Source organism: Elgaria multicarinata, chromosome 11, assembly GCF_023053635.1.
Source record: "Elgaria multicarinata webbii isolate HBS135686 ecotype San Diego chromosome 11, rElgMul1.1.pri, whole genome shotgun sequence".
NCBI lineage: Eukaryota > Metazoa > Chordata > Lepidosauria > Squamata > Anguidae > Elgaria > Elgaria multicarinata.
Window position 1 is genome coordinate 22,111,160 of NC_086181.1, and position 13,280 is coordinate 22,124,439.

The 13,280-nt window shown below is 39.0% G+C and overlaps 1 protein-coding gene and 1 pseudogene across 1 annotated transcript; both read left to right on the plus strand.

Annotated features, from left to right (window-relative positions):
* The first annotated feature begins 227 nt into the window (after window positions 1-227).
* On the plus strand, window positions 228-1,227 carry LOC134405428 (olfactory receptor 14C36-like; annotated as a pseudogene).
* Window positions 1,228-11,504: 10,277 nt separating this feature from the next.
* On the plus strand, window positions 11,505-12,461 carry LOC134405429 (olfactory receptor 14I1-like). The gene has a single exon (XM_063136674.1). The coding sequence runs from the start codon at window positions 11,505-11,507 to the stop codon at window positions 12,459-12,461; it is 957 nt and encodes a 318-aa protein (XP_062992744.1).
* Window positions 12,462-13,280: the final 819 nt, after the last annotated feature.

Consider the following 13,280-nt stretch of genomic DNA (forward strand, 5'->3'; position numbering starts at 1 on the left):
GATCGAGGCGATAACAATGTAGAATTATTATTATTTTACAAAATACATAAAACTGATTAAAAACATATAAAACTAATACATTATTAAAATAACAGCGATACATCTTAAAATTTGACTGGGAAGGCATTTTTCTTCTTCTTCTATTACTTATTACATTATACTTTATTTCATGCAACGTCATCTGTTTTCCCTTACGCAGAATCCCTTCACCGCCTGCCAGGAAAGTAATGGAAAACCAATCTTCAGTAACAGAATCAGCAGTGAAAGAATTCATTCTGCTGGGATTTTCTGACATCCGGGAGCTTCAGATTCTACATTTTTGGGTGTTTCTCTCCATATACTTGGCAGCCGTGATGGGAAACCTTCTCATCATCCTAATTGTAGCCCACGATCACCAGCTTCATAGTCCCATGTATTTCTTCCTTGCCAACCTCTCATTGTCAGATACTTGCTACATCTCCACCACTGTCCCCAAATCCATAGCCTCTTCATCAACAAATTACAGACTGATTTCCTTCACTGAATGTGGTTCCCAAGTTTTCTTGGTTATCACCTTTGTGGGAGGTGAGCTGTTTTTTCTCACTGTCATGGCATATGACCGCTACATGGCAATCTGCCATCCTTTACAATATAGCATGATCATGAACTGGAAGGCCTGCTTCCAATTGGCAGCTGCTTCTTGGATTAGCAGTTTAATCAATGCAACACTGCACACTGTAAGCACATTCAGGTTACAATTTTGTGAGTCTAATATTAAACAATTTTTTTGTGACATCCCCCAATTATGGATGATTTCTTGCACAGATCCAGTGGTCAGTCAGTCACTTTTCATTGCTGCCACATTGACTGTAGGCTTGTTTTGCCTTCTGTTTATATTGGTTTCTTATGGGTTCATTTTCTCAACTGTACTCCAGTTTCAGTCATCTCAAAGTAGACGTAAAGTCTTCTCCACCTGCACTCCTCACTTGACTGTCTTGTCTTTGTTTTTTTACAACTGCTGTGTTTTCTTACTTCAGACCAAAAGCATGGTCTTCACCCCCTGTGGATCTCTTTGCTGCTGTCTTGTATACAATTTTGCCACCCCTAATGAATCCCATCATTTATAGCCTGAGAAACAAAGAAATCTGTGGGGCTATGTCAAAATTGTCAAAGAAGTGGTTTGGATTTAACAGCATGATTTCATGCACCTTTCTCAAAGATTTTAAGCTTTCAGTGAAGAGAAAATAGTTGATCTGGATATAGTGAGTGGTTGAGGTCTGCCATCACAAATGAATGTGTTTTCTTCAGCACATGTTTCTTTGCTGAATGCATAGCCTGGCTATAAATCTATTCATAAGTTTTAATGCATCCCCACTTACCAATATTACACCTTGCTTTAAGCAAAGTAGAGGCCACACTCTAAAGCTGATGTCTGATGCAGGGACTGGTTGTAGTAGTAGTAGTAGTTCGTTGTTTTTAATTTTCCTCCCCCCTTTTTGTAAGTGGTAAGAAAGTATAAGTTCAAAAGATGGTAACATAATGTTTCCTTTGATATCTGATAAACCAAAAAAGCCCTATTTTGAATTTATTCTCTCCATAAGGAGGGAATTGAGCATTGGCCAACATGTCCCAGTGTGTTTCAGCCAACATGCAGTCTATGCATTGCAGACTTGTTTGTGCTCTTCAGAAAATGCAGTGCCTGTCCTCTGCCTGTCTTCAATTATATCTGCATTTTTTTTCTTTTTGAATTTATTTGTAAATCATCCGGCTTCTTATCTCTGCAGTGTCAATTCCCATTCTCTCGAATTGTCCAATAATAAGATACATTTACTTTTGCATGCTGCTGCTGATATATTCTCATCACTCTCTAGAATTGGCTTAAGCTGATTACTACTAGTAATAGTACTTTTACTGCTTGCATTTGGGACCTATTGCTCTGAGAATATCTTGATTATTAATTATAGCAAGTCTAATGTTTTTGTGTTTTCTAAAGGTCGGGAAAAAATATAAATTTGCTTTAAATGGTAATATTATTAAACAAGTTGTCCATATGAAATATCTAGGCATAAAAATGCAGAGCGCTGGACTTTGGTCTGAAAAACAAAGGCAGGCAAATGATTCATTATGTGTTGCTGATCCTAAGATTGTTTTTTTATGCAACGTGGACAGTTTATCCCTTCTGCTGGTCCAAGCTTCTTGCCAGGAAGGCAGCTTCAATAGGTCTCTCCTCTTCCCTCCTCCTTAATCTGGGCTTGAATTTTGCTTTTAAAGCTATCAAACAAAGACTGTGGGATATAGCCTTCTGCGACTTACGTGCTCGCTCTCATGTCTCTTGCTCTCCCAGTGCATTGCACGTTCATTACGTTGGGCCTCTTCAGCTGGCTGACTATCTAAAGAACTTGTCGGTCGCTAAATATTGTATTGCCTTCTCCAAGGCCAGATGCAATGTTTACTCTATTGAATTACTTCAGGGCAGATATGCTGGTATCCCTTATCAGGAACGACGGTGCCCCTGTAGGAATACGGAAGTGGAGACGATGGAGCATATCCTTCTGTCCTGTAGCTTTTATAATCAGGCCCGCCATCTTATGATTACCCCATTGTTGAGCAAACTGTCCAGAACCTCAGGCAAATTTTATGTTAAGTTTCTGTTGGAAGATAAGTCTTCAAGTGTAACTTTGGCTGTTGCTAAATTTCTTACAGTGGCGGCCAAGATTAGAGCTCTTTGTGTATTAGACTAAAGTTGATAATAGCTCTAATTGTATGATTTCATGTCTGATTCTTGTGTTTGGTTGTTTGTTGTTTGTTTGTTTTCTTTTTATGGATCTATAGATCGCAATAAAGAAAGTAAGTAAGTTTATCCCTTCTGCAATTCAAATATTCAAAGCTAAAACTCTGGCCCAACTCACTTACAGTATTCCTATTTGGATATTGGGATTTAATGCCCAAATTGAAAGAGTCCAGTCTGTACTTTTTAGGGAGATAATGGCCTTTCTTCCTGTCTAGGGAATGCAGCTATTTATCTGGAAGTGGGTATTTGTTCAGTCAAATATAAGGCTTGGGTTGATGCCTTTGAATGGTGGCTGCAGTTACACTTCCTAGCAGTTCCTGGTAGTTATCACTTCTTACTGCTCTCAGATTCCTATGTCACTAATTTGATGAGAAAGATGGAGAAGAAGTTACTTAGGCTAGGCTTCTCTGTGGAAACTCTGGTCAACTATGGGCTTCAGAAGGCCCAATTTCTTGTAATCGACCTAGATTTACAGCATTTAAGAACTACTCCTAACAAACCTTGTTCTCCATTACTCTATAATAACTTTGATAACTACACATTAACTGCAGCTTCATATCTGCATATGGCAACCTTTCCAACTCCAGAAGAGCATTTACACTTTCTCTCTTTAATGGGTTGCCATCAGCATTATAAGAGGATGATTTAGTAAGATCCTGTGGTGCTGAAAAAATAGAGTGTGGCCATAGCTAGACCTAAGGTTTATCCCTCGATCGTCCAGTGATCAAACCTATTTGTATAGGTGACACACAGGGGATCCAGTGCTTAGACAGGGGCGAACCCTGGATGATCCCAGGATAAACCTTAGGTCTAGCTGTGGCCTAAGTTGAACATTTCACTTTGCATTGTAATATGTATAAGGAATGCAGAAAGAAGCTATTTTCTTCCATTATTGATATCCTTTTCTGGAAGTTACTCCACAACTTTGGTACTAATTTGTTTAAAGGATGTATCCTCCTGTATCAATAAAAAGTAGGGCTGTGCACTGCTCCGGATCCAAATCCTGAATCCAAAGCTGATTGGGGTGATTCAGACCTCTCTGAGGCAGATCGGGGGAGGTCTGAATAGATTCAGAAATTTGGACATTTTTTTCAAGGACTACTTATGGGAATTTATGAAAATGCATTCGTCTCCATTATTTTTAAAGGTAAAGACATGAAATTTGGCAACATAATAGCACTTAAGTAGGGCTTTAGGCATGCCAAGTTTGAAGCACATTGGTTATACCCCTGATTTTTAGGATTTTTATTAAAGTGTGAAAATACACTCAGACTGGCTGTGAAGATGCATCACTTGATAGCTTCTTTGAGAGGCCAAGTTTCCCCTATCCAAGCTCCAGCTGTGAGCTTCCATGTTCTTTCAGGGATGCCAGGGCGCTAAAGTATTTCAGACTCAGGGTTTGATTACAATGACACAATCTTTACTAGAATATTTTAGCACCTTACAGGCATATCCTACATAAAAGTGGACTACGCTGCGAAAGCTTCCTGCACAGAAGACCCTTGAGCGAAATCTAGTTGACCACCCTCTGGGCACAAGTTCAGTTAGAGACTAACTGGACTGGCATTGCTGCCAACTTCAGAGAGTGATCAATCATAAATGTGGATTACTAACAAAACAACTCTTCTCATCATTATAGCATTAGTCTACATTGTTGTAATTACGGCTGGACCCAATCTGCCTCAGACTGATCCGCCCCCCTGACCTTCCATTGGACCCATATCCGAAGTGAGATTCAGACCTCCGAATCATTCTGATGATTTTCTGTATAGCCTTGCATTGGGCTAAATAAATGCCTATAACTTTTTTATTTTTCAAGAGAGAAACATGAAACTACGTGTCCATATAGATGTCATCGACCTACTCATAAGTGAAACTTTTCATACACTTATGTTCAGCAGATTTTTCGCAAGGAATTTTTAAATTGTGATTTTACCCATAGCCTTGCATTGGGAGGAATAAACACCTATATCTTTTATTTTTATTTTTAAGATAGAAACATGAAAGTTCTTGAGGTAACAGACGTCATCGAACTACTCATATGTGTAAATTTTCATACATTTATGTACAGTGAATTTCTCACAAGGAATTTTAAAAATGTGATTTTTTTAGGAATCAAGCAGCCACCCACAAAGAGCAATTTCAGAAGGTGTCTTATCTAATCAAGAATCAGCACACACTGTGCCTTCCCTAATGTCTGTGTCTTTTGAAGTGCAAATCTCCCCTCCTTGAGTCTTTTGAAGTTAACTTCCCATTCAGATAAGAGTGCGTAGTTTACAGGGTAAGAAGGCACCACTGTGCAGGCGCAGATTGAGAGACTAGCTCTTCTGCCAAGACGCTTGTTCATGCACTGGTTATTTCTCGGTTGGACTACTGCAACCTTCTTCTCACTGGCCTTCCTTCTTCTCACATCAGTCCGTTGGTCTCTGTCCACCACTCTGCCGCTAAGATCATCTTCTTGGCTCGCCGCTCTGACCATGTCACTCCACTTCTGAAATCTCTTCATTGGCTTCCAATCCACTTCAGAATCCAATATAAACTTCTCCTGTTGACCTTCAAAGCTTTTCACGGTCTAGCTCCTTCCTATCTCTCCTCTCTCATCTCACACTATTGCCCCGCTCGTGCTCTTCGCTCCTCTGATGCCATGTTTCTCGCCTGCCCAAGGGTCTCTACTTCCCTTGCTCAGCTTCGTCCCTTCTCTTCTGCTGCCCCTTACACCTGGAACGCTCTTCCAGAACATTTGAGATCTACAAGCTCAATCGCAGCTTTTAAAGCTCAACTAAAAACTTTTCTTTTTCCTAAAGCTTTTAAAACTTGATGTTGCTCGGACTTTATACTGTTAGTTTTACCCTACCCTGTGCCTGTTTACCCTACCCAGTGCCTGTTTGCATTCCCTTCCCCTCCTTATTGCTTTACTATGATTTTAGTAGAATGTAAGCCTATGCGGCAGGGTCTTGCTATTTACTGTTTTACGCTGTACAGCACCATGTACATTGATGGTGCTATATAAATAAATAAATAAATAATAATAATAATAATAATAATAATAATAATAATAATAATAATGGTGCCGATAAAAATTATTAAAATCTTTAATCATTCTTATCTGTTTCTGGAATGCTCGACATTTCGGATTTGAAATAATCCTTCCTCAGGAGCTGACACTGAAAACCTTCTTCTTATATTTTAAATATTTTCTGGAGCCTTTTTCCTTTCTGAGCGTTCTGCTGAACTGCAGTCCAATTTGTGTCACTACACCTCAGCCTAAATCCCCTTCTTGCCCCCTTTATCTTCTCTCTCAACACTCAGCTGCAACTCTTTCTTTCACCTTCACAAAAGAGTTCAGGAATCCCATTCTCCGTACTCCCTCCTTGCAACTTCTCTCCCCAACAGACCATTCCTAGGCCCATGGGCTACTTTGGCCTCCAGAGTAACTGTCCAGGAGAACTCAGTTAATTCTCCCAAAATATCTGTTTTCATTGAAAGATTAATGGTTAATTATTCTTCTATTTGACTTGCAATTGCTATTCCAGGTACATTTTTCCCCAGATCAACCTGTCGACTTTAAGTTTGTAATCAATAAATACCCTAAGGTTTTTTTTCTGAAGTGTGGTGTGTCATTTTGTGTTGCCTTCTTTGCACACATTCTCCATTGTCAATGTTTAATCATGGCCCCATTCAGACAACACCATTATATTTATTTATTTATTGCATTTATATACTGCCCCATAGCCAAAACTCTCTGGCTGGTTTACAAAAGTTTAAACCAGTAAACGTTAAATATACAAGGTTTAAAAGCATAAAAACACAGTATCCTTATAAAAACAGCTATTCTGGGGTCCGTTAAAAACAAATAAAGTCAGCACATGTTGTTAAATGCAGCTAAATACCTGGGAGAAGAAAAAGGTCTAAAGCTGGTGCCGAAAAAAATAACAATGCTGGTGCCAGGCGAGCCTCATTGGGGAGATAATTCCATAATTGGGGGCCAACACTGAGAAGGCACTCTCCCTTGTTACCATTCTCCGAGCTTCCCTCAGAGTTGGCACTTGGAGTAGGACCTTAGATGTAGGGCATAGTGTACAGGTAGGTTCATGTTGGGAGAGGCATTCCATCATGTATTGTGGCCCCAAGCTGTGTAAGGCTTTAGAGGCCAAAACCAGCACATTGAATTGGGCTGGTTAAGGATTTTTGGATAAGCAGCAGGGTTAACAGTGTTGTCTGACATGCATTCTCCTTAACCAGGTGCCTTCACTAACCACATTGTGGTCAGCTTCCCCAAACCTGTTATGCAGCAGGGTTAGGCCACAGCTAGACCTAAGGTTTATCCTGGGATCATCCAGGGTTCGCCCCTGCCTGAGCACTGGATCCCCTGTGTGTCACCTAGGTGAACAGGTTTGACCCCTGGATGATCCAGGGATAAACCTTAGGTCTAGCTATGGCCATAGTAGCACTAACTTTGGCTTAAGGTTTCGTCTGACACAGACCTGTAGTGATGGGCCTGAAATCATAGAGCTAGCAGTATAGAGTGTTCTAAATCACCTAAATCACACAGCTGCCAGCTCTCTTAGCACAAGGGCTGGTGGAATACAGGGTGGAGTATTCAGAGAACTCAGGTGCTCAACTAACTATGGGCACATCTACACCAAGCAAGATATTCCACTCTGAAAGCAGTATGAAACTGATATATTAAAGGCAGGAGTCCCGCTACTGTTTTGTAGCGGTATTGAAGTGCACTGACAATTGTTGGGGCCCGTGACACATACCATATACCACTTTCATACCACTTCCATAGTGGAATATCCTGCTTTGTGTAGATGTGACATGGACCCCAACAGTTGTCAGTGTACTTCAGTACTACTATAAAGCAGTGGTGTGGCTCCTGCCTTTAATATACCACTTTCATACTGTTTCCATAGTGGAATATCTTGCTTGTGTGTGGTTAAGGAAACTGGGAACAGAACAAGGTTAATGATGTCATGTGTGAGCAAATGGCTTGTAGTTAGTGCTAACAACAGAGCAACATAGTTAAGCTAACCACAGAGCACTCTGTGCCATCTGAATGGGCCCAACCCATTTTAGATTAATGTCAGTTGCACAGAATTTGCATTCAAATGAACATGAATAAAACTCCTCTTCAGAGCTCCCTGTGTACCCTCTGTGGAGTTTTTTGCCTAGAGAAGGCTGCAATCAAATAAAGAAATAGAAGTTACAATTTTGGCCAGTTAACAAAAGATGTAGGTGACCAATTCTACATGTGCAAGAAGTTCCAATGCTAGTTATTTGCTAGTTAAGCTTAATGGATCAAATTGAATCACCAAAATAATTTAGTCTAAGGCTTAAGTTACAGTGATATATTTTAATTTCTCTCTCTGGATTTCCCCTGTTAGGACTGACATGCAAAGTCTCTGGAGAGAAAGATCTGAAATATCAAAAAGAAGACCAACAAGAGAATCTCTTCCATGCATCACCACCTCCTTATTGCCAGGAACAGCTCATCTGACGACAGCAAGAGCCGTGAGTACCTTGTTCTCTGCCAAGTGAGGTTTTGATAATTGTTTTACTTTTCAGTGACACTGCAAAGTTGTAGTGAAAGATAAGCAAATGGAATATTAGCAGTTGAAATGGCATTGCAACAAATACAGACCTTCTGCTTAACCTGGAAACACAGAGTGAAGAAAGAGATAACCAATTAGATGCAAACATTTTGTTAAATTCTGATCAAGTGACATATTTCAGATCTTCTTTTAAAAAAGGTAGGAATGAGAAAACAGATTTGTTAATCAGAAGAACTGTATCCACAAATTAATTAATTCATTGTATAATTCTATTGAAGGGACAGCACAAAATAAACATTTAAAGTCTGACAGAAGTAGTTAGATGGAATTAAATCTCTATAGATCTGAGATACATTTGCTCTTGTTGCATGTTCTCAGAAATAAGCCTATGGGGAGGAGGGCTGTATTGACACTGATTGATTGTTCACTCTCTTAATTGAAAGTTGTGTCAATTTTTAAATTGGTAAAAACAAGAATAAACGGTCTAATTCACAGGGCCCTTGCATTATAGTTTGAGTGGTCATCTGTGCAGTTCAAACTACTATACTTCTTGTCAGGGATCTACTTAGACCCATGCAAGGAGTTCATCGCAGCTCATTCCTGTGTTTTTTCCTTATTCTTCTCCCTCACACATCTGGCTGTCATGCTATATCACAAACTGCTTTTGAACCTCCTGCAATTTCACAAGCACTTTGACATGCAGTCTATTGTGTGTAGATAGTTTCTTTCCTAACAACTTATCCCAGGGAGTGAAACTTATTTATGAACTGTAAACTTGAATATCAAGATACTGATATTTGAATATGGATGAAATTTGATATACAGTTCCTCAAAGATAAGAATGTTGCCTCTGAGCAACTCAACAGACATGGAAGACACTTTAGAGACTGTTGAATAAGTTGTAGGAGACCAACTGGGATGAGAATATTGTTTTCATGCATTTAGTAGCAGAGCAGTTTTTAACAAAGAAGATCTTTCCCCAATAATAATAATAATAATAATAATAATAATAATAATAATAATGAGGTTATTGTGAAATTGGCTAGGTTATCAATATTTCTTGCACCTTGATACAGCTTTATTTCCAGCTGCTTCTGATTGGGAAATTGGCATGATGAAAATGTGATTTAGCGTGCCATTGTGATCAAACCTAAACTAGATTATTCATTGTTTACATGTCACTTTCACAGGACTGTTTGGCCATTAAATAATTGCATGATATTAATCGATATGAAAACAAATTGTAGTCAACAATGCGATCAAATTTCACTTGAATGAATCCAGATTCTTAAGTATTACAGAGAAAAGCTACAAAGGCTATAATAGTAATCCTATTATAATCAGTTGTCAAATAATATCATATCTCTCAGGATTTTTCTTTTCTCTAGAAGTTGAGATGTCATAATGTTTATTCTATGTGTCTATGTGTTTTACTACTAAATACAATAAACAGGATATCCAGTAGACATATCTGAAGCCCAAACTTCTATTTCCTTTCCTCTTTTAAAAATGGAAGTGAATTCAATGGGACTTACATCCCAGAGAGCAATGCTATACCACTTTACACAGACATCAGTCCCTCTGTGTTCATTGGACTTACCCTGAAATATTGCACACTTACTTTGACTGTGAATAGGTTCCTTTAAATATAATTTGACCTATTTATGGAAAGACAGGTCTAGAATGGCACTGCAAGAGTGTATAGGATTGTATCTATGGGTTTGTTTGTTTTGTTGGGTTCTTGTTGTTGTTGTTTTGCAGTTGTCTACATCAAAGGTATTTTAAATGCATCCTTAAAAAAATAAAGTCTAGGGCTGAACTTGTGAATGCGGAAGACTGTGCAACTCTGTACACTGTAGTATCACAAAATTTCAAGAAAATGCATTGAAAATGAATACTTATAAATGGGCATGAATGAAGAGATGAGGCACATAATCCCAACTTCAACAAAGCTGCAAATCAAAAATATTTCGATTTCTGGTTAACCAATGTATTAAATCTTATGTTATATGTAAGTCCAATCTAAATGTAGTTTCTAGGTGTCATGGGGTGAGATGACAGAAAATCTCTCCCCATCATCATTGATCCTGTATTTGGGGGACACTAACCTGGCTTAGACTCCTAGGCCACAGCTAGACCTAAGGTTTATCCTGGGATCATCCAGGGTTCACCCCTGCCTGAGCACTGAATCCCCTGTTGTCACCTAGATGAACAGGTTTGACCCCTGGATGATCCAGGGATAAACCTTAGGTCTAGCTATGGCCCCAGAAAAAAATCCAAGTTCTACTTCTTGCTCCACGAAGATGTTCCAAGGGTGGACTGCCAAGGTCACCTCTCCATGAGCAGGGCAGGTGAGACAGGTATCCATGTCTCATTTTACCTAGCTATACATGCAACACCCAAAAGCCAAGAGACATCAAGATACAAATTTGAGTGGGAAACCCTTTTTGTTCCGAAGGATGCCTCAGAATGCTTGCTTAATCATAAGCATCTACCACCCTTTGTTCTACACTGAACATGTAAGCTGTGAACTTCTAAAATGATACTTATATTAAAATGCAATCAAAACCCTGAAGCAGAAAAGGCACCTCCTAACATTGTGCCGTGTTTGCAAAAACAACAACAACAACAACTCACTTCCCTTGGCTTATTTGGGTTGAAGGGGCCACAGTAGAAATTGAAGCAGTTGGATAGGACCCAAGCTAACTAATTACCCATGGAGGTGAGACATGAGTAGTTAGCCAAAATCACCTCACACAGACTGGCACAAAGAAGGTAGGCAACGTAAAAAGTTTGTCCTCTCCCCTACTTGCCAATTATTCTGGTCTGAATAGATATCAGCAATGCAGATCTCCACTTCCACATATTAATCTTCCCTGGGGGTGGGGGAGTAATAATAATAGTAGTAATATTTATTTATTTTATTTATTTCATGCCTGCCTTTCCTTCTGGATCAAGGCGGGCAACAACATAGAATACAAAAATATTATAAAAGACATAAAACTGATTAAAAACATATTAAACTAATACATTATTAAAATAACAGCCAAACTTCTTAAAATTTGACTGGGTAGGCAATTTTTTTTCTTGTTCTATTACTTCTTACATTATACTTTGTTTCATGCAACTTCATCTGTTTTCCTCTCCACAGAATCCCCCCACTGCCTGCCAGGAAAGTAATGGAAAACCAGTCCTCAGTAACAGAATCAGCAGTGAAAGAATTCATTCTGCTGGGATTTTCTGACATCCGGGAACTTCAGATTTTACATTTTTGGGTGTTTCTCTTCATATACTTGGCAGCCATAATAGGAAACTTTCTCATCATCCTAATTGTAGCCCATGATGAACAGCTTCATAGTCCCATGTATTTCTTCCTTGCCAACCTCTCATTGTCAGATACTTGCTACATCTCCACCACTGTCCCCAAATCCATAGCCTCTGCACTGACAAATCACAGTCTGATTTCCTTCACGGAGTGTGTTTTACAAGTTTTCTTGATTCTCACGCTTGCAGGGGTAGAGCTGTCTTTTCTCACTGTCATGGCATATGACCGCTACATGGCAATCTGCCATCCTTTACAATATAGCATGATCATGAACTGGAAGGCCTGCTTCCAAATGGCAGCTGCTTCTTGGATTAGCAGCTTAATCAATGCAACACTGCACACTGTAAGCACATTCAGGTTACAATTTTGCAAGTCTAATATTAAACAACTTTTTTGTGACATCCCCCAATTATGGATGATTTCTTGCACAGATCCAGTGGTCAGTCAGTCACTTGTTATTGCGAGTACAATTACTGTGGGCTTGTTCTGCCTTCTGTTTATATTGGTTTCTTATGGGTTCATCTTCTCAACTGTATTTAAGATTCAGTCATCTCAAGGTAGATATAAAGTCTTCTCCACCTGCACTCCACACTTGACTGTCTTGTCTTTGTTTCTTACAACTGCTGTGTTTTCTTACTTCAGGCCGAAAGCATGGTCTTCACCTCCTGTAGATCTCTTTGCTGCTGTCTTGTATACAATTTTGCCACCAGTAATGAATCCCATCATTTATAGCCTGAGAAACAAAGAAATCCATGGGGCTATGTCAAAAATGGCAAAGAAGTGGTTTGGATTTTACAGAGGGATTTTATAAACTTTTTCTAAGGATGTTAAATTTTTAGTGCAGTGAAACCAATTGATCCAGACATGATCAGTTGTTTAGAAATGCCATGAGGAATTTGTGTGTTTTCTTGATCATATGTTTCTTTGCTGGATGTACTGTATTGAGCGATCCAAAAATAATCTGCAGTTTTAATGCTTCCCAATAGATACCAATATTAGACCCTTTGCTTTAAGCCAGCAAGAGACCACATTCTAAAGCTGATGCATGAATTAAGGACTTTTAAAAAATTGTGTTTGTGTGTGTGTGTGTGTGTTTTGTACTGTCCATTTGTCTTTTTGTTTGCATTTGGAAATGATGAATAAAAAATTAAAGGGAAAAAAAGGGGGGGAACATTCTATAACTCTGAACCATCACTACATGAGCACATGATTGTCAACAGATTTTGCATTTGGGGAACTGACCAAGACATGTACAAATTAGAGTTCTTGCATTAGCTGTACACTCACAAACTGTAAAAAAAAAATAAAGTCAAACGATGTATGCAAAAAAAAAAAAAGTGGTTTGGATTTCGCGGCATGATTCCATGCACGTTTCCCAAGGATATTAAGTTTTCAGTGAAGAGAAACCAATATATCTGGATACAGTGAGTGGTTGAAGTCCGCCATCACAAATGAATATGTTTCCTTAATCATGTGTTTCTGTGCTGAATGTATAGACTGGCTATAAATCCATTTATACATTTTAATGCTCCCCACTTACCAATATTACATGCTTGCTTTAAGCAAAGTAGAGACCAAATTCTAAGGCTGATGTCTGATGCAGGGACTGGTTGTTGTTGTTGTTGTTTGT